This window comes from Camelus bactrianus, chromosome 3, assembly GCF_048773025.1.
Source record: "Camelus bactrianus isolate YW-2024 breed Bactrian camel chromosome 3, ASM4877302v1, whole genome shotgun sequence".
In the NCBI taxonomy this organism is placed as follows: domain Eukaryota; kingdom Metazoa; phylum Chordata; class Mammalia; order Artiodactyla; family Camelidae; genus Camelus; species Camelus bactrianus.
In genome coordinates, this window is record NC_133541.1 from 66325421 (window position 1) to 66346872 (window position 21452).

At 38.4% G+C, this 21452-nt stretch overlaps 1 protein-coding gene across 1 annotated transcript in view; it reads left to right on the forward strand.

Annotated features, from left to right (window-relative positions):
- The window catches only part of FAM81B (family with sequence similarity 81 member B), a 47892-nt gene that overhangs the window by 9394 nt on the left and 17046 nt on the right, over positions 1-21452 (forward strand). Inside the window, 3 exon segments of the mRNA XM_010949560.3 lie at positions 6555-6798; positions 11971-12089; positions 18041-18170. Of these exon segments, the coding sequence (XP_010947862.2) occupies positions 6555-6798; positions 11971-12089; positions 18041-18170 (493 nt within the window).

Genomic DNA, 21452 nt, shown 5'->3' on the forward strand with positions numbered 1-21452 from the left:
ATCTCTGCCTCTGTCTTCAGAGGTTGTTCTCCTTGTGTCTCACTTCATGTGGCCATCTTCTTATAAGGACATAGGCCATATCGGATTAGGGGCCCACCAACCCCAGGATGACATCAACTAGTACAACTAGTCACATCTGCAGGGACCTAGGAGGTGACATTCTGCGGTACTAGGAGTGAGGTCTTCAGCATATCTTTTTATAGGGGCACAATTCAGCCCATAACACCATCTAATCATTACTAATAGTTATAATAAGAACACACGTGTACAACCCTTGCAGACGTTCTAAAGCACTTCAGATACATTATGTAAATTGATACCCTTTAGCCAACTCGGTAGGGCTGGAGTCATTATCTCCACAGGACAAGTAAGAAGCTCTCTTCTGGAAAACTTCAGAGGGGTCAAAGATATTAAGTGGCAGAGGCAGAACTTGAACACCCAATCTTCCAACTCTGAGTGTTCTTTCCCCTGGGAATTCACAAAAATAACACACAAACCCCAAGAATAGCAAGGTAATAGGGGAAGTGTCTCAAGAGCACCACAAAATGCTGTAAGAGCTCCACACACCATCACAATGATTTCCTGCTGCAGTTTGCATGTTTTCCCTGTGTCATCCGGACTCTACCATGTCCGTATTCACACAGGGACTCAGGAACACTGGCAACCTCAATGCCTCCATCTCAGTGCCGGTCACAAAAGGTACATCAGTAATCCTATTATTTTAGTGAAGGTGTTACTGTACATGGGGAGCTAGCCTCGTGTATTACATAACTTGTCCCTGGAAAAAATCCACAACCAGTGTCTTTCTCCAATCTCCTCTTGGTCGGATTACTATTTGGAGTCCTCTCCTTTCCAGGATCCTCTACACAGACCCCATGCTGACCCAACCCCATTGGCCTTGGGCTGCCTCTTTCTGTTATAGGTTATTTAAAACGTGACTTGGCTGCCTCACCTACCTATAGCATTCAGCCTGTGTAAAACTCAGCAATGGAGGCTTCTAGAGCCATGAAAAGCCATCTGCCAGGGTGGCTGGGAACAAGCAAAGGAGAAACTATAGAAAATACATTTTCAACTTCATCACTCCACAAACATATTCATGGATTATTTTCGTGAGGCAGCAAAATAGTCTCTGAACCGTCACTTTATTTATTTCACTCTTCTTCTCTACAGGACTCTAAGCCCTGAGGACATAAATAGCCACATAATAAATCACACAGAAATGAAAATTCTCTTCAGTTATACCCTTTTGTGTTCTAGAAAAGGGTTCAAATTTTCAGATTTTTGTCTCTTGAGTATTACAGGTTACCAAAACGGTTATCAGAATCTCCTGAGTAAATTTAGCACTCTATTCACAAGAACAGAACAGGCAGGGAAGTGAGAGGCACCGTGTACCAGTGCGTCTGCCAGCAACAGCACAGCTGGTGTATGCCACACCAAACTGCCGAGAAACAGAATCAGAGTTTGTGGAAAATCTGTTCAGATTCAGCTGTCAGCTACAAAATCAATGATTTGTGGAAAGCCCAAATATCCCTCTGAAAAGGCCCTCTGGGAATACTTCCTGCTGTGGTTAGTAACTCCATCTGCACAGTCTGGGATATTCAGCCATTTCTTTCCTTTCCCAGTTAAATTTAGATATATAAGTCCCACTGATATAATACACTAATGAAACAGTCAATTTTTTAAATTCAAGGTTGCTATGAGTGAAGAGCCTCAGTTTTTAAACTTTTCGATGATCTGATGCTTTGAACAACAGTCTTATCAGGAATCTCTCTTAGAAGACCGAGAATGTTCATGGGTTGAATGTTATTCCAGTCGCAGATGTAGAAAAGTCAATTGGAAAATAATATTCTCTTTCCTTATGGTGATAAAATAGGAAATATACATATAAGCTCTATCTTTATTTTGTAGAAATCATGCAAATAGAACTAAAAGAGCATCATTTGGGGCTTCATTAAGCATCATTAATAAACAATAATAATAACACTCCAATAGTAAATCTCAGGCATGAGAATAAATTTCAAAAAGGAAAACTCTCTACTTAAATATAAAATAAATTTAAATTTTAAGAACTAAAAGAAAGTAAATAACTACAGTTCTTCACTTATTTGTCACTTAACGTTCCGTGGTTGTAGGCAAATACACTCACATAGCACAGGGTGCTGTCCTGCAAGGCTTCCTTCAGTGTGTCAAATACCAACAACATTGAGGTTGACCCTGAAGGCAGGACCACAGGCTGGCATCTGAGCAGACGTGGCAGCCCTGTGCCACTGGGCCCTCTGCTGGCTTAGGTCTGTTTCCTCGTGCTCTTTCTAGACACAGTCCTGCCACCAGCCAACAGCACACCAAAGAGTGAGTGCACATGGGCACCTTGTGAGCCTGGGCTGCAGTGCAGTTGTAAGCACTGGTCTCACTGCCTCCCACCACATGTTTCTACGTGGCATCTCAGAACTTACAGCCAGACAGCAAAGTAGGCCATTAGCTCTGTCTAAAGAAGAATGAACTGAGACCCTTGGCTGGTAAGTGCTGAAACCGATTTTCCACCCTCAGTATATCTTGCCTTCCAACTTGCCAAGCTGCTTCTGCTAATCTGCATAACTTGAAAGCTCATAGGCCACATTCCACATTTCAGCACTTCATTATATATCCTTTAAGACTGCCTTTACACTTTTAAGACTGGTCATGATTCACATGACCAGTCTTAAATAAGTCAGTGATGGTCAGTCTTTAGAATACATCAGTCATCTATGTGCTCATTTAAAATACACATTCTTGTTCTTCCTCTCACCCCCCAAATTATGATTTAGTAGGTCTATCTTGGTGCCAAGGAACCTGCATTTTAGCAACTTTCCTCCCTTCCCCTTCTAATGATAATAATGCAAGTTTCTTTGCAAAAAACCCTGAATCAGACCAAGTTCTTTGAGGGACAGAACCTTTATATATTGTGTATGGACTAAGGTAGACATCTAGCAAATACTTACCAATATATTTCTATTTCAACTGATATGTTTATTGGTTAAGTTATTAGACACAGATACAGTGCTTTCAGTTGCATGTAACAAAAACTCCAACCAAAATGGCTTAAATGTAAGGACATTGATTAGTACACATCAAAAAATCTAGTTTGGTTGATTTGGAGGCTTAACAACATCATCAAGCACCCAGGTGTTTTCTCTCCTTCTTCCCTGCTATCCTCTTTCCCCTCATGAACACAATATGGCTGCAGCAGTTCCAGGCATCACACACAGACATGACAATATCCAGGGAAAAAGAGGGAAATCTTTTCTTGGATATCTCTTCTTAAAGGCAAAGCAAGCTTACCCAGAAGCCCCACAGTAAGTTTCTCCTAGCATCTCATCGGCCAGTATTACTTCACATGCTTCTACTAAACCAACTACATCTCAGCCCAGAAAAATGAGCTCACCATGAGTAGCTTGTGCCTCCTCGCCCTGAAGGACATGGGGGACAAGAGGATGCACCAAATCAGGCAGCAGCAGAATGTTAGGAAGGTAATCAACAGTGTCTGCCACACTGGGAACACCTAAGAGAAAACAAATTCTAAATTTTGGGAGGAAGGCAGAATGACTTGTAAGTGTCTGTGTAGAATGGAAGACAAGATTACACACTCTTTCACTGGCAAATCCAGGCTGCACATCATCTAGAGGCCAGAAAGCAGCACCAGCTCCAGAAAAATAATGAGCAAATCTGCAGTATCTGCAGTCCACCGCTGGGCTACGTGTCACCATCAGCAGGGCCTGACATCCTCTTCCCTTCTGCCTGTGACTCATGCACCCAATCCAGGGAAGCACTGTCAGCACATTGGGATTTTAGAGGAATGGATTTTATACACCGGAGGTTGCATTTGGTAGTTTTCCAGAAGAAAATTTTTGAGCCAAATGAGTGGTTGTTGGAATATGACTAATGAAACCCTTAGCTAAGCCTTCTCCACTCTTCAGATGCACAGGTGATAGGAAAGATAAATCTCACCCAGGCTGAAGCTATTTTATACCACTTGAGAGAGGAAACTGTAAACCTTGAGGCTTTAGCAACTTTTAGCTGTGAGGAATCACTTTTTCTTCCAATTTTCTAACAACTGAGCCTTAAGGGAACAGTCTGGCCAGAGCAATCAGTCAGTCAGTCAACAAATATTTAATGACCATCTAGTATGTGTCAGGCACTCCTCTCAGTGTCGAGGACATGGTAGAGAACAAGTTAGATACTGTGCCTGCCCACAGGGAGCTTTCATTCCAGTGATGGAGGGCAGAAAATAAACACAAACAAGTAAGTAAGATGATTTTAGGCAATGCCAGATATTATGGAGAAGATGAAATGGGGTATTATGATAGAAAGTTACTTAGTAGAAGGTTTACCTCAGGAGGGGATATTGGAGTTGGTACCTAAAGAATGGGAAGGAGGAAGCCAAGAAGACACGTTTGGGAAGAGCATTCCAAGCAGAAGGAAGATCAATTGCCAAGGCTCTGAGCTAGGAACTGCCTGGCATGTCTGACGAACAGAAAGAAGGCCTGTGTGGTTGAATGAGTGAATGGAGGGAAGAGTGGGAGGAGATGAGGTTGGAAAAGAGAGGATGGATAAGGCACCAGAGGGTTTTAAGTAGGCAAGTGCTACACTTTTAGAGAGACCACTCTAGCTGCGGGTGGAAGGATGCACTCTTTGTGAGAAGGCAAAACTAGAGGAGATAATGGTGGCCAGGACCAAGAAAAGAAGAAAGAACTAAGGAGAGAGTGGCTATGGATCCTGGGGACACTTCTATGTGTCATTTCTACTGCCACTCTACGAGGTCACATCAGTATCATCAATCAAAGTGTGTCCCCTGCTTCTGCTTATTATCTCTTGGAATAATAGGATAGTAATGATGGGAGTAAAAGTTAACATGTAATTTTGGAGTCAGACAGACATGAGTTTCAAATTCTGACCCTGGCATCTCCAAGTTTTGTGACTGCCCCTTTTACTGCCTGGTAAATTTCCTCAATCTGCTCTCCCAAATCACTAATTCATTCTTCAACTATGTCCTCTGTCATAGTTACATCATCTTTTATGTTTCCTTATTTTAACTATTATATTTTTCATGCCTAATATTTCTCCTTGTTTACTTCTGGTTTTCTAGGTTTTGTTTTCATTTTGCTAATGTCTTCCTATATCTTCACTATTAAGACCTTTATTAGCCTTTTAAAAATTTCAGGTTGCATATATTTTAGTACTTCTCTTTTGTGGGAATCTGTAATCCAGTGGATTGTTTATTTGTTGGCTAGTTGGTTTTTGAAGACTGTGTTCCTCAAATGTCCTAATACTTTGGCCTGTGAGTTCATTTTTCCCTGAAGATTTCAGCCAGACCCTGGTCGCCGATGAAGTCTTGTCAGCTGCAGTGAGCTCAAGAGGTGGGGTGTGGATGAGCCCCGGGCAGGGAAAACCACAGTCAACCACACCCCATCCTACAGAATAATTTCTCCCACCAGGAAGAAGAAACATTAGACGTTACTGTCCCATCTCTAGGGCATATGGAGGTGGTGACATTTTATAGTATATGGAAAATGCTTTGACTTTGTCTTTTTTCACAGCTAATCTAAAATAATTATAGGAAAAGATACTCTTAGCAAAGATTGCGAGAGATCTGAAAACTGTTTTGTCCTTAATGCTAAGATTATTTTATTGGGGTATAATTATTATGTATTAAAATATACAAACCAGAGTATATTTCTGGATGGGTTTGGCAAATATAATCAACTATGTGACAATCACCAAATCAAAATATAAAACTTTTTGATGTTTCGGAGAAGCCAGTTAGATAACAGTGATACTGCGGCAGTTTTGAAGTGACCACAAATTCTTTGATACTCCATTTTTTAAGAGGTGGAACCTAATTCCCCTCCCCTAGAGTGTAGCCAGAACTTGGTGACTTGCTTCCGGGGAATGGACTAAGCAAAAGTGATGGGTATGACTTCAGAGATCAGGTCACAAAAATAAGCAAATTAAGTAAAGAAAAAGACACCACAAAAATTAACTTGTCCTTCCAGAAGTTTACTTGTAAAAGGAAGAGGTAATTTGCTGAGGCCAATAGAAGCTTCAGGGTTTCATATGTTTCTTTGTCCTGATACTAAATAGCCCTAGTCACTGTGTTTTCCTTTTCTAATTCTTTTTTTTTTTTTTTTACTTTTTATTGAACTTCTGACACTTTTATCTTTGCCTTTGAGTTATTATATCTTTCAGCTGTTAGAAAGCTGCCCAGTTTTCAATACAGAGTTATCATGCATTAAATTAACGTGCATCCAACTTGGCTTGTCAGAATGGTGGATAAAATACAGAACAGTTCCTGCTTGGGAAACATGAAAAATACATTATACAAGATCAAAGCATAGTCAGACCTGCTTCTCAGATGAGACCTAAGCCAAGACTCTAGCCATGCAGGTGTTTCAAGTCCTACTAGACTTCTCCAAGGGGAGAAAACACAGGCGTAGAAGTGAGGATGACAGTTCTGGTTCTGCTTCTGGTCCCTCCAGTTCATGCTTGTAACGTCCCTGGTGTTTCCTTTTCCTGCCCAGGGGTCGTTCTTTTCTTCCTGCCATTCCACACACCCAGAGACGTCAGCTGGAAGACAGACTCAACAACCAGGAGCGCACCATCGCTTTCCTCCTTGAGCAGGCCTTCCGCATCAAGGAGGACATCTCTGCTTGTCTTCAGGGAACCCATGGCTTTCGGAAGGAGGAGTTGCTTGCCAGAAAACTTCTGGAAAACCACATCCAGACCATCACCAGCATCGTCAAAAAACTCAACCAGAACATTGAGGTAGTTCTTTATTTCCCATATTGCTTGACAAAGATTATCAACAACCAATGTCATTTTTCAATGAGAGAAATGAGTCACTATTGTTTAAGTTTAAACAATTATAATTTTGTTGCCTCAGAGGGAAACAGTCAATATTTCAACTGCTCATTTATGCCATAAATAGAAGGAAATTCTATTCAGAAAACATTTGTTGAATGTCTCTTTGTCACAGCAAAGATAATTCTTTAACATTATGTCAGACGCTGTGCTAAGGTGCTTATTTTAGTCTAAATCTCTCAGATTCTGTTAATGTAATCATTTCAAACAGGCTTTCATAAGGCAGTGGCAATGCTGGTTCATAGGCCCATCATACCCTGACCCCAAAAGTCTCTTTTATCCCATCTCCCACCCCTCTCTCCTTCACTCTGGCCACACTGCTCTTCCTAAAACACCCCAAACTTGCTCTGGCCTCAGGGCCTTTGCATGTGCTGTGCGTCATCTTCCCCCAGACACTTTATGAAGTGTTCTTCATCTCTTTCAGGGCCCTGTTCAGAAATCACTGTATCAGAGAGAATTTACTTGACATGCCATAAAATGGCCCCACTCCCCACCCCAACAGTCACAATCTCCCTTAGGCCCTCCATTATTTTTATCTACAACACTTATCACAAACTGCCATGGTCTATATTCATCTATTGTGTTTCTCCTTCTAAAATATAATCTGTGAGGGCAGCAACTTTGTTCTGTTTACTGCTAAACCTCACACCTAACTGACAGCAGTGTATGAGAGGTAGTCCGCACTCTGTAAATATTTCTTGAATAGATGAACAAATGATGTTTTCAGTGTTAAAGGAAAAATGGAGTTTCTGATCAAAAAAGATAATGTTTGGGTTAAACCAAGATAGAAAGATTCTTACTACAGGTCTTCCAGAGGTCTTAAAGTGCTAATGAGCCTGATGAATCTGGGGTGGCATCTTTCAGGCAAATGTTCCAGAGAATTTAAAAATCTGGTCCAAAATGTATGGAATTATGAGAACTGGCAACAGTGCCCTCACACAATACATATCCTTTCCTACTATCAGATAGAATAGTGGATTAGGCCAAACAAACATCATGAGATGGACCCAGCAATGACTTCCTCATGACTTTGTATTTAACGCTAAGGATTTTTGTTAATTTATAATCAATCTGTAAACTCCATAATGCATTTGAGGGATTGCAGAAAGCTTCAAAATCTTAGTGAACTTTTAAAAGGCACTTTGTTGGTATTTAGCACATACTGAGTTGATCTCAGTGCCTAAAGAGTCAATGCCACCTCTCAAATTTGTCAAAGGTGTTTCCAGGCACAATAACCTGTCATGAAAGTGACAAGAGATACGTGGCTCAGTGCCTCTGAGATGATGAGAAAATCAAGTATAGCACTGGCACTAAAACAAGATCCTAATTTAGGAGTCAAAAATGTCTTGATAATTGAAAAGAGAACAGAATTCTCAGAAATGTCACAATGCTTCTAGAATGTGCTACATTTTGATTTGGGTGGTTGTTACATATTTGATTGTATTTGTCAAAATCCATCCAGATATATACTTTGATTTATATATTTTAATACATATCAATTATTCCCCAAAGAAATACTCTTAGCATTATAGGAAAAAATGTTTCAGATCTCTAGAAACCTCGCTAAGAGCTTTTCCTATAATACTCGATTATCTCAGATTAGCTCTGAAAAAAGACAAAACCAAAACATTTTCCAAATACTATAAAAGTCTCAAAATACTTGCAATTCTGTTAAGGGTTTGGCATATATAGGGAAAATGACAAGGACTAGCTTAATTGCTCAGAAAACTGAATTAGCAGATATTTAAAGCCTGTAGTTAATAGAGTTAAAACATTAAAAGAAGCAACTGTTACACTACCTTCAGTAAATAACTAAGACTATAAAGTAATAAGCACTTTATAGAGAAATTGATCCTAGTCAAGTATTTTTTAAAGACCTAAACTCATTAACCAGATCAGCCCATTTGAAAATTGGCCAGCAAGATAGATCCAAGTGTGAGCTGAAGCTTGATTTGGGTCTTTAAAAGAATTGAAAAAAAAAAACCAAAAACCTATCTTTTAATCAACCACAATTACAGCAGTTAAATTGCTTGCTCCTTTTTAAAATCAAAATATTTCATTTTTAAGATGGCAGCTTAAAATTAATTTAAATTTGAGTTTTTAAAATTAATTTATTTTTAATTCAAGAAAAGATAATTTTACATACAATATTGCGTTATTGTGGTTTTTTCCCCAACTTTCAAAAGCAATACTTGTTCGCTGCAATTATTTCAAAAATTTAGGGAAAAATGTTTTTAATCCAGGAAAAAATTTCTCACAATTCCATCACCACATGGCAAATTCTACAAACACCCAGCTGCATCTCCCTCTGGTCTTTCCAGGTATTCCCTTTAGGAAACTAAGAATACATTTTGATATAAAATTATATCATTAAACTCTTTTATATGTCATTAAAAGCTCTTTGTATAGTACATATACCATGATTTGCTTAATTATTCTCCTGATACTGAAATATCTTTCTGCCATAAATATGTGTCTGCATTTAGATTATTTCCACAGTAAATGTTCTTGGAAGTGGAATTACCAGGTTACAAACACTCTGAAAGCTCTTGGTACATACTGCCAAATTGATTTCCAGAAAGTTTATACTTATTTACACTTCCATTAGCATTATATAAGAGTGCTTTATTGTTTTAATCATTGCTGATTTGGTGGGAAAGAAATGAGGTTTTTCTCTTTGTTTCATTTTTTAAAAGTCATAATTTGTATTTTCTCTGTCAATAATCTGTTAATACCTTTGCCAATGTATCTTTTGGGGTTTTAGTGCCTTTTAATTTTTATTGATGAGCTTTTTTATTAAGAATCATAACCAGTGATGTATTCATAAATGTTTAACAATCAGCAATCAGTTTTTTCCTGGGGGATAAAAACCTAGTCTATAGTATTTGCCCATTTCTCTGGTGTAAATACTCTCACTATGATTGATATCAAAAACGAACTGAATTTACTGGATACAAACATAGGAAGAGATATATATGCACAATCAGCTCTCACGAACAGGTACACATTGACTCAAGCATACCACTGAAAACCTTGGCAGTAACATTTGTTACAAATGTTTTTCCCAGTTTTTTGTTTGGATCTTAATTATATTTACAATGTTTTTTACAAGTTTTGTGCAAAGTTAAAGGTTCCAATGTTTTCCTTTGTGATTTCTCTCATTACTTTTAGAAACAGAAATTTCTTTCAGCAATTTCAGGGATGAAATAACCTCCTCTACTATCTGTTAGTTTTATGGCTTAATTTTTTATTTCTATTTTAAATCTACTTTTTCTAAAAATCTATATTGATGTATGACATGATGTAAGGATCTAAACGGACTGTCTTCTGAATAACTAACCAGAAATCCCAACACCATTTGTGAAATTCCTCCCTCACTGAATTTGAGTCTCATATATAGTATATTTCTTTCTTACATTTACCAAGATCTTCTTAAAATTACATTGATCTATTTAGCTATACACAGCTATTTAGCTACACTCATTTGCTTATTCTTGTTTTATAATATGCATTAGTATTTAATAGGGCAAGTTCCCTTTTATCACTATTCTTTACCAACATGAAGCAAAACAACATCTACTGCCCTGGTCTGAATGTCTGTGTCCCCACCAAAATTCATATGTGAAATCCTAATGCCCAATGTGATGGCATTAGGAGGTGGGGCTTTGGAGAGGTACTTGGGTCATGAGAGTGGAGTCTTCATGAATGGGATTAATGCCCACATAAAGAGATCTCACAGAGCTTCCTGGCCCTGCCTACATGGCAAGAAGTCTGCAACCCAGAGGAGGGCTCTTCCTGGAATCCAACCAGGCTGGCACCCTGATCATGGACTTCCAGCCTCCAGAACTGTGAGAAATAAATCTCTGTTGTTTATAAGCTGCCCTGTTTGTGGTATTTGGTTACAGTGGCCCAAATGGAGTAAAACACCTACATGCATGCAAAAACGAACAAGCAAACCAAAATAGAACAAAACAAAACCTCTAGCTAGTGTTTTTGACACTTTTGTTATCTTCAATTAAAGTTATATTTGCTCTTGAGTTGTCTCAATCTGCAGTTTACACGTGGGCAAGATTCTGAACATAGTCTCTGAAATTTCTATAATTCATTTGCTATAAAAATCCATCTGTTTCTCCAAAAATTCATAATCATAAATTTAACATGATTCAGGCTTTGGTCAAATATAACAACCAAACCTAATGTTTCCCCAAATCACAAATTTGTTTCTGTTTTCCAAAGTCCTATATTCTCAACACTTTTCTCAGTAAACATAAATTATTTTTTATATGACTTAACTTTATACTGGAATTTGTTTGCATATCAAGCAAGATATAATTTTTTCCTTACACATGCAAAATTTTTTCATTTTTATAGATGGTAAGTGCCAAAGTTGGGGACCACCAACCTGGTGGTATAGGACTGTCAGCTTCATTTCACAACACCAAGATATAATGAAGACATGACTAAGGATACTCAGGGCAAAATCTGAATAGCCATCAATCTCTCTTGTGCTCTAAAAACTCTAGAATAAGCCTTTCCCACTCATTTCATGTGTGTCAAAGAGTTTGATTCAGATTTGCTTGTGTTATATTAGCTTCACTGTGGTTCTGATTCAAACTGTATATGTCCTTGCCTGATGCCACATGAAGGTTCCATTTTCCTAAACTTAGCACCAGTTCTGAAATGGGTTTTTAATGAAAAGCTTTTACATCAATGATGGCCATAGCCATAACAGCAGAGTAAATATGTTTTGTTTGGCTCATATATTGTTTATAAAAGAATTTGAATAAGATGTCAATATTTTAAAATTGAGAAATTTAACATTAAATCTGGATTTCTGGCTTCTATTGAAACACTGTTGAACCATCATTCCCACCTGGGAACAACCAGCCGGAATCCCGCCATCACTGCCCACCTCAGATAAAGCAGGGCTGGTTCTCTCCAACACAGGACCCTCTCACTCAAATACATCGTCAGCCTAACTAGGAAATGCACTCAATTCGTAACTTCTGCTATAAATGATATTTTCTTATCACATATGATGGGAGCTTAATGGGAATTTTAACTCAAAACTTGCAGATGTTAGAAGACCAAATAAGAGTTCGAGACCAGGTGGCCACAGGAACTAATTTTGCAGTACAGGACCTAAACACCAAACATCTTCAAGGAGTTGGAGATCTTCGAGGAAGAGTCGCCAGGTGAGAAGTGTATTAACTAATGTTCAGCAATCAGTTGTTGGCCCCTGAATTCTCATTCCCAAAATAGTCACATAATGTGGAAAACAAGATACTGTCTTTAAGCTAAATGATGAGATGGTATCTGAGAAAGTGTATCCTGGAATTTGAAAGCCTCATGCTACCTGTGAGATCCAAGTGTTCTATAGACCTTCCAGAACTTCCAGTGTGGTTCCATCTGCAAGTGACAAGAGTCTTGTCTTTATAGCCCTCAACTGTCCAAATGCCAACATGCCCATATAACCACATACAAAATCCCCAGATGTGTCAAATTCTAACGATTGAAACATTTACGATATACAAGATTCCATATAAATGCCTAACAAAAGGGATTTAATTGCCAAATGAATAAAATTTTGAGAAACATCTTTAGTATAAGATTTCTATATCAAAAGAACGGCATACAGTTCAACAAAAACCTGTAGGTATTGACAACGGCAGGACCACTCTTACAGACATCTCAGAGATGACTTGTAAATGACTGACCATGGATGCCTTTCCATCTCAACATCTTCTGCCAGCATCCCTTTCTTCTCTCCTAAAACACCCCCACTTTCATCTAGTTAATCTGCTCTGAAGTGTTCATGACCAAATAATTATTGGGCGATTAACACCTAAGAGAAACCTCTCCTGGGAAATCCATCTATTCAATTCAACAAAAAATGCATCAAGTACTTACCATATGCCAGGCAGTGCACTAGGATTCAGGGATCCAGCAACATGGTCTCCTTCCAATAGCTACTCACAGCGTACCTAGGAGAATATAAGCAACGAGGTGAGCGCTTAATGAGAGCCTGGGGTGCTCTGGAAAATATCAAAATCGGGGCATAAGAATGACTTCCTGGCAGGGAAATATACACAAAATGTTATGATAACTCACAGAGAAAAAAATGTGACAATGAGTGTGTATATGTCCATGAATAACTGAAAAATTGTGCTGAACACTGGAATTTGACACAACATTGTAAAATGATTATAAATCAATAAAAAATGTTAAAAAATAAAAAAAATAAAAAAGAATGACTTCCTGGAAGAGGTGACACTTCAGATGAGTTTTCAAAGATTTGTAGCAATTGGCTAGACAACAAAGGGTAGGAAAGACACTTCACATGGGAGGAATGATATGTGCAAAAGAACTGAGGGTTAAATTACTGTGACATGTTCAGGACCTCCCTGTGAGAGGAGTATGTTTATGGCATTTTGGGTTTGCATTTAGGAGAGATGAGAGATTGGAAGATAAAGCTAGAAAAATGGGCCAGAGTTGGATGATGAGGGATCTTTGGCCAAAGTAAAAAGTTTGAACGTTTTGTAGAAGGTTATAAATAGCCAGGGAAGATTTTAAGTAAGGGGACAACATTTAGTGACACTCTAATAGTAGCTGAATTGGTGGGGTACAGAAAGAAGGCATGGAGATGAAAGGAAGCCTATTGCAGTCATCAAAGTGAGAAGTGTCAGGGGCCAAAACTAAAGCACTAGCCATGCAAGTCTAGAGCACGTAAGAGACATTAGGAAAACAGAATCTACAGGATTAGTATCTGTGTGTGTGCACCCAGATATATATACACACACATACATGCTCATATATATAATTATTTATAATAAGTATAAACATATTTTATACTTCTAAAGTACATAAAATTATATACATTATATAAAATTTGATACCTAGAAAAGAATTTTTACAATATTTGGTTAAGTTATGAAGCAAGATAATAAAACACCAGCAAACCCACCACCCTACTCAGCTGTGCCATGATTTTAGAAAGACAGACACCAAAAATCTCTTTTGAATGAAACTTGGAATTTGCTTTAATTTGGTAGTGTGCTTATGACACTTCAACCATTTATTTTTCTGCAAACCACTTATGAATCTATTATTTTATGCTTGTAAATTCTGTCTTACAAAGGAGACAAAATCACAAACAGATTTAAATGAAGCCAAGAGATGAATGGAATCATATCTAGGAAAAGATGTGCAACTCTTTCTTCCCTGATCCTATTTGTTTCTACTCTTTTTTGTCTCCTTTTTAAAATTTTTGAATATATTTAAGGTATGCAATCTGATGATTTGATATACATATACATACTAAAATGCTTACTATAGTCAAGCTAATTAACACATCTCCTCACATAGTTACCTTTTTGTGTGTGATGAGAGCACCTGAAATCTGCTCTCCTGGCATATTTTCATTTTTCAGTGCAGCATCACTCAGTGCAGTCATCACGCTGTGCATCAGGTCTCTAGACTTACACAGCCCACATAACTGCCACTCTGTACACTTTGACCAGTATCTCTCCATCTCCCCCACCTCCTCACTCTTGATAACCATTGTTCTACTCTCTCCTTTTATGTATTCAACTTTTAGATTCCACATATAAATGAGCTCATGTGGGGTTTTTTTTTCCTGTGTCTAGCTTATTTCACTTACCATAATGTCCTCTAGGTTTATACATGTTGTCATAAATGGCAACGTCTCCTTTTTGAGGCTGAACATTTCCAAGGGACAGAGTGTGTGTGTGCATGTGTGTGTATCACAATTTCTTTACCCTTTTATCCATCAAAGACACTTAGGTTATTTCCATATCTTGGTTATTGTGAATATTGCTGCAATGAACATGGGAGTACATATTTCTTCCAGGTATTCATTTCATTTCCTTCGGATACATATCCAGAAGAGAGATTTCTGGATGGTATGACAGTTCTATTTTTAATTCTTTAAAGAAGCTTCATACTATTTTCTATAATGGCTGTACCAATTTACATTCCTGTTAACAATGTAGAAGGGTTCCCTTTTCTCCACATCCTCACCAATACTTGTTACCTTTTTTGTTGTTGTTGATAATACTCATCTTAACAGGTATGAGGTGATATCTCATGGTTTTGATTTCCATTTCCCTGATGGTTAGTAACTTAGAGCACCTTTTCATGTACCTGTTGGCTGTTTATATGTCATCTTTGAACAAATGTTTATTTAGGTTTTTTGCCCATTTGTTAATCACATGACCATTCAAAACCCCCTCTTTGTTTTCTGTGGTGAGTGACTCACACATGACCCATCAGCTCTCAGAGCTAGATGATTTGGGAGACAGTCTCTCAAGGGGCAGCTAGATGTGTGGTCCACACCCTTTGCTCCTCAGGGAGAATCTGGGATTTGGGGGTTCCCTCCCAATCATAAGGTGAGGTACCAGGGATGGGGTTTATGGCATGTGTGTTTCTCAGATTTTTCTACCCATTTTGATGTGAGTGTTTTCTTTGTTGCCCAATGTGTAGGAGTCTCTAAACTAGTTTCTGGATTTTTCCCAGAGGAACTTGATCCACACTTTGCTGTTTGTTTGGTGTCTGAGGGAGGAGGGAAAATCAAGAGCCCCCATCCCCCCACCTTGCTTTCTGATCACGTACTTACTTCCCCTTTAGTATGAAGCAGTGACTTTAGGACAAGGCCTTATTTTTCCCTGAAATGTCCCTTTTATGAAAATGTCTTATATCCATGTGGTGAGACAATTTGGCTACAAGTCATGAGACTTACAGTCACCCTTTTCCCTTTCTGTTTTCTGTATTTTTGCAGGCAAGTGACCAATGGACTAGCTGAGGCAGATTAAATACTGCCTTCCCACATATGTTGACCTTAATTCCAATTAACATTTTGGCATAAGTGAAACTAAGTTGATTATTTTAACAAAATTCCTGGCAAACCTTTTACTGCTTCATGAATCAAACTCAGTATTTGATAACAATGGGCTTTGAATTTTACACCTTAATTCCCACCCCAGTATAATGGCAGTTCAGAAGCAAGTACTTCCAATGAGATGAGGTTCTGAGTTGTCTGGCCTGCATTTGACATTGTCTCTATTCAATAGATTAGTCTCATGTGCAAAAAAGAAAAAGGCAAGTACGTCAAGGGCAGCCACACAGATGTCTACAACTTAGTCTGTAGCAACAGCCAGCAGAGGCCAACCCTCTACCCACGTTTGGCTATTTGGGCCCCCAAGGCATATCTGCATATGAAAAAAACAGAAACAATAAAATCACTTCAAAGGAGACAAAGAGAAACTTCCTTTTGAAATACAGAGTGCAGCTTTGAAAAACCACTAATTCTTGATGTCAGCGTGTGGGGTTAGGCTGGTTGGGTGCAGGGGGTGGGAGGTGGGAGGATTGGAAATGAATGGATGGTGACTCAAGGTGAGGAAGTAAATACTAGCTGCTGATCCTGGGTGGGTGCTTCCTCTGTGCCAGGTACTGGCTGAACGCTGAGCATTCACCGCCTTTTATCCTTAAATAAACCTGGGCAGGACCACTCTTCACTCAAGCACACTGCACTCCAGGAGACACTGTTCACATTGTCCCCCGTGTGTCTGGCAGCCCCTGGGTTGTGTGGGGGACAAATTGTGCAGCTATATGTAGTGATCTCAGCATCATTACCCCCTTTTCTCAGATAAGGAAAACTGAAACTTACAGATGATAAGAAAATTGTCCCAGATCACAAACCTAGGAAGCAATAGAAGCCGGATTGAAAGCCTAGTCTACCTGACACCAGAGACCAAATCTCAACCACTAATCTACAATGCACAGACCAGCTGTCATCTGTCCCTGAGAAGGGGAACAGGTGGGGCTCAGTGAGAGAGGGCAGGGGGTGGGGGTAGCAGCAATTACTCTCGGGTAGTTTTTGGGTGTCTTAATGTGGACTTACATAAGAACACTCTAACAAACAATATTCTCCTGACAATAACAGTTTATACATACAAATCGTTTTGCCCATGACTTTGGTGCTCCTATTTTTTGTCAGATTAATTCTCTATTTTTTCTCCCAGCAGTCTCCCCATAACCCCCTACCAGTTCACCTGCTATCCCTTTAGAAGATTTCTCAGGCAAAATTACCATCCTCAACTCACCTTCGGCTCAATTTTGGCATCAAAAATCTTAAGAAAAAGAAATTCATTTCTGGATCCTAAAAAATGTTGACAGTCATAAAACAGCTTATAGCACTTATCATGACAACATGAAAATGTAGTTCCTAACACACAGTATTTGATGACAGTCAAAACAATTATTTTATAAAATAATGAACTTCAAAGTGACCTCTGATCAATCATATACAAAAGACACAATATTACAGTACTCTCCGTCCTATCTTTCAAGCATACATGAGTGTATTGAAACTGATAACACAGTATGCAACGTGCTCTCTCCCAAAGGAGTTCCTGAGTGGCGGTAGTGAGTGGGTTTCCCTGACATGCCGGAAAAGTGGTAAATCTTAACTCCAACCCCATTTCACTGGAGTTACTTCCCCCTAAAATACCAAATGCAACCTCATGGGCCAAACTTCATACATGTTACTGTGGATTATTTTCATCCTAAGAACACTCAACTGAGACCACTCAAAGAGCAAGTTTTGATTGGAGTTAAGAGAAAAGGCATTGTCTTTTCAGATGGGTGGGAAGACTTTGTTGGGCTGGGATACTTTTTCTAGCCAGAGGAGAACTGACAGTCTGGGAGGCAAGGAAAGAGGCTAAAGGGAGTTAAGTGGATTCAGAACACAATATAGAATTGGAAAAAGTTTCAGTTTTTAGGTGGCAAGGAGTACTCTCAAAATATCAAAATCTGCTGGAACTCCTATGACAGAGTTAATCTATCAGGCTGAAAATCTAAAATCTTACCCAGTTTCCTCCAATGTCTTCATCTGCTTCAACCCAGTGCTTTAATTTGGGCCACCGCATCATTTTCCAACCTGGTTTCTCTCCCACCAGGAAAAAAAGAGGAAAATGAAGGCGACTCCTGTATATGCTCCTTCCTCTACCAACTCATTTTTCAAAGAACTTTAGGGCTTTGCCATCAAATGAATACACCGATTCTACTGTAGTAGTAAAAATGTTATAAGCCTATCTAGTCTGACAACCAATTTTCATCTTGCCACTAGATGTGATTCCAGCATCATAAAGCTTTCTGGAGACATTCACTTCATCAGGCATGAGCATCAGCAACTCGAAAAAAGAATTCAAGAGCTCATGTCTGCCCTAGAAACTGTTTCTAAGAACTTGGATATGAAGGTAACTGAAAATATTTGGAACGCTTACATTATGCATTACTGCCGAGAAGTAAGATCACTATAACTTGCCAAAACACCTAGTCAAGTGGTAATTGTTCAGAAGAACTCTTTTCTTCCAAACGGTTTAAATACAGATCACACATATACACTATGAGTACTGCCAGGTCAATCAACAAATATTTAATAGCACCTTCTTTGTTCCAGCCCAGCCACCCAGAACAAGCATATGCTGCTCAGTTCTCCTAGTGCCATTATTCCCTTACTCTCTGGGTTCTCCTCAAAGGGTGTATAACTAGAGATTATAAACCAAGGAATTCCCCGTGGAAGCTATTACTGTTGAAGTTTCAGCATAAATGTGAGTTGCTCATGTTACATCCCTGCAATGGGTTACATCTGTTACAAAATAATAGACAAGTCCATTGTCCTGGGTTTTAAAGGCCATCTCCACACTGGCCCCTGCTTATCTCTGCAGCTCACCCTGTGCTCCCTGGCTCACCTTTTATACCCAGTGACACTGAACTACCCGCAGGTAGGTCCTCTCACTCCAAAATACTGCACGGCCTCCAGGTGGTTTGTGCTCTTTTCTGCCTGAAATGTGTCTCCCCCTTTTCAACTCCCCAGTTAATGGTTTAACTAAAGGAGCCAATGCAAACCTCTTCTGTGCCCCCTTTTTGTCATGTACCTTATGTGAGACAAGCACATCTCCTCTGAAGTCATTTGGGCAAAACAAAGTGGAAATCCTTCCGGAATCGGGGGAGATGAACACTTGGTGTTTGACTCTTTGTTCCTGGGAGACAGCTTATCAAGAGGAGAAGGCTCACAGGGGCACACAGTTCACTGCAGTCCCATCAGGCTCCCCTAGTTGCCCCCTACAAACCCACCTAATTAGTCCTAATAGTTTTTCGCTTGATTCTCTCAGTTTTTCAAGGTACTCAAAACATATTAACAATAAATCGTAACAACTATAGCTCTGGTTTTCTGATGTAAAATTTCATTATTTTTTCTTAAAGGCCTTGACCGGAACTTTCAGAATACTGTTACATAAGAGTGTTCATAGAAGGCAGCTTTTCCAATTTCTGATTACACTAGAAATGACTTTGTTGTTTGCTGTTGGCCATTAGTTGATGTATTTTTAATTATATTGAGGAAGTATCCATCAATTCCTACTTTACTTAGTTTTTATTAGAACTGAACATACAATTTTATAAAATGCCTTTTAGATATTAACAAATGTCTAAGTCACCATATTAGTTGCTTTTTGGTTTGGTTTTTTGTTTGTTAGCTTGTTTAATTCTTTGGCCTTCTAATGTACTGTATCAATGCATTTCCCAATACTGACACATTCTGGCATTTCTTAACGAAAGCACTACAGTCTTTGTGTAATACTTTAGCACTTTATTTTGCATCTAAGTTCAAAGGTGATATTAGACTATAGTTTCTCTCTTCTTAGTTTTTTTTAAGGTAATACATACATATGGTTCAAAATCAAAACTCTACAAGAAAATACACCCTGGGAATTTTCACTCCCACTTCTGTCATCAATTATCACATCCTTTCATTACAAGTAACCATTTTTATTAGTTTGTTGTGACTCCTTTCAGTATGCCTTTACAAAGACACAAGCAAATACAAATACATGGTCTCATTTCCTCCTTTTTTGCACAAAAGATAACATACTATATGTGTATTACTAGGCATCTGGTTTTGGTTTTTTTTTTTTAACAAAACAAATATATCCAAGAGATTCATTATATCAGTACCTGGAGAGCTCCCTCATTCTTTTTCACGACTGTATACTCTTCCTCTGTGTATAATAGCTCATTTAACCAATCTCTCATAGATGGACATTTGGGTTCTTTTCAACATTTTGCTCTTTTGAACAATATTGCAATGTATAACTTTGTACTTGTCTCATTTTGTGTGTCTGTAGGTATGTCTGTAGGATACCCAGAAGTGGGATTGCTGGGTCGAAGGCTCCCGTGTTTGTTACTTGGAAAGATCTTGCTCTCTATAGGGCTTTTACCGAATTGCACACCCACCAGCAATATGTAAACTGTCCTATATCCCCACTGACTCACCAGTGAGCGTTGTTTGACCTTTAAATTTTGCCTTAAAAAAAAAAAGATAGCATCTCTGTGTTTCAATAAGCCTTTTTTGTTATGAGGTTGAACATCTTTTCATATACTTTAGAGCTATTTTTATTTCCTTTTTAGTGAGCTGTCAGTTCATGTCTTTTTTCCATTGCTCTACTGGGTTATTTTTCTCTTTCTTTTCAATTTCTAGGAGCTCCTTGTTAGGGAGATGAGCCCTTTCTCTATGATATGAGCTGCAGACGCGTTTTCCCGGTTTGTCATTTGCCTTTTGACTTTTGATGTGCATATGTTCTCTATTTGTAGCTGAATTTATCAGTCTTTTGTGGCTTCTGGAATTTTAAGTGACAGATAGAGCTTCCCCACACAAAGGCTTGAAAGAATTGCCCACATATTCTTCTAGCACTTTCATGGCTTTATTGTTTGTATTTAAATTCTTGATCCATTTGGAGTTTTTCTTAGAAAAGAATGTTTCTTACTCATTATTTTACTTATTGGGGACTTGTAGTATTTTTAATATTTTGTAGGGCTAATCCCTTCCACTGTTTTTTTCCCTTTTCCTGGTGGTAACTGTTTGTTTTTGCATATGATTTTATCCCCATTTTTCTTTGCAGGGGGAGATAATATGTTTTTGCATATGATTTTAAAATCAGCCTTATAGTTCCAACAAATAAATAGACAAGTCTTTCTCCTTTAATGTTTATTGACATCATGTCAAATTTATAAATTAACTTTAGAACTGACATATTCATAATGCTGAGTGTTTTATACAAGTGTTTTGCTTCTATATCCTTCAGGAGTGGTTTCAAATGTACCTCACTTAGGTTTGGCATCATCTTAAATGTATTTTGAGATTTCTCCATCTTCTTTTAGTTTATTGTAATGGGGATTTCATTATCTCTTCTACGTAGTTGTTATGTGTATATTGTAAAAGCTGTTATTACCTTTACACTCCACTAACAGTGAGTTCTCTTCTTGACAATAGTAATTTTTCAGTTGGTTTTTCCAGGCACACAATCATATGACTTTCAAATAATAATAATTTAAGCTCATCTTTTTCCATTTTCATATATGGAATTTCATACACAGAAATTCTCCTTTTTGAATAACAACTCCAGTACAATAACAAACAGTAATGCAGGAATAGTCTTGTTCTTGACTTTAATAGAAATGTCCCCAGTATTTCTAACCTG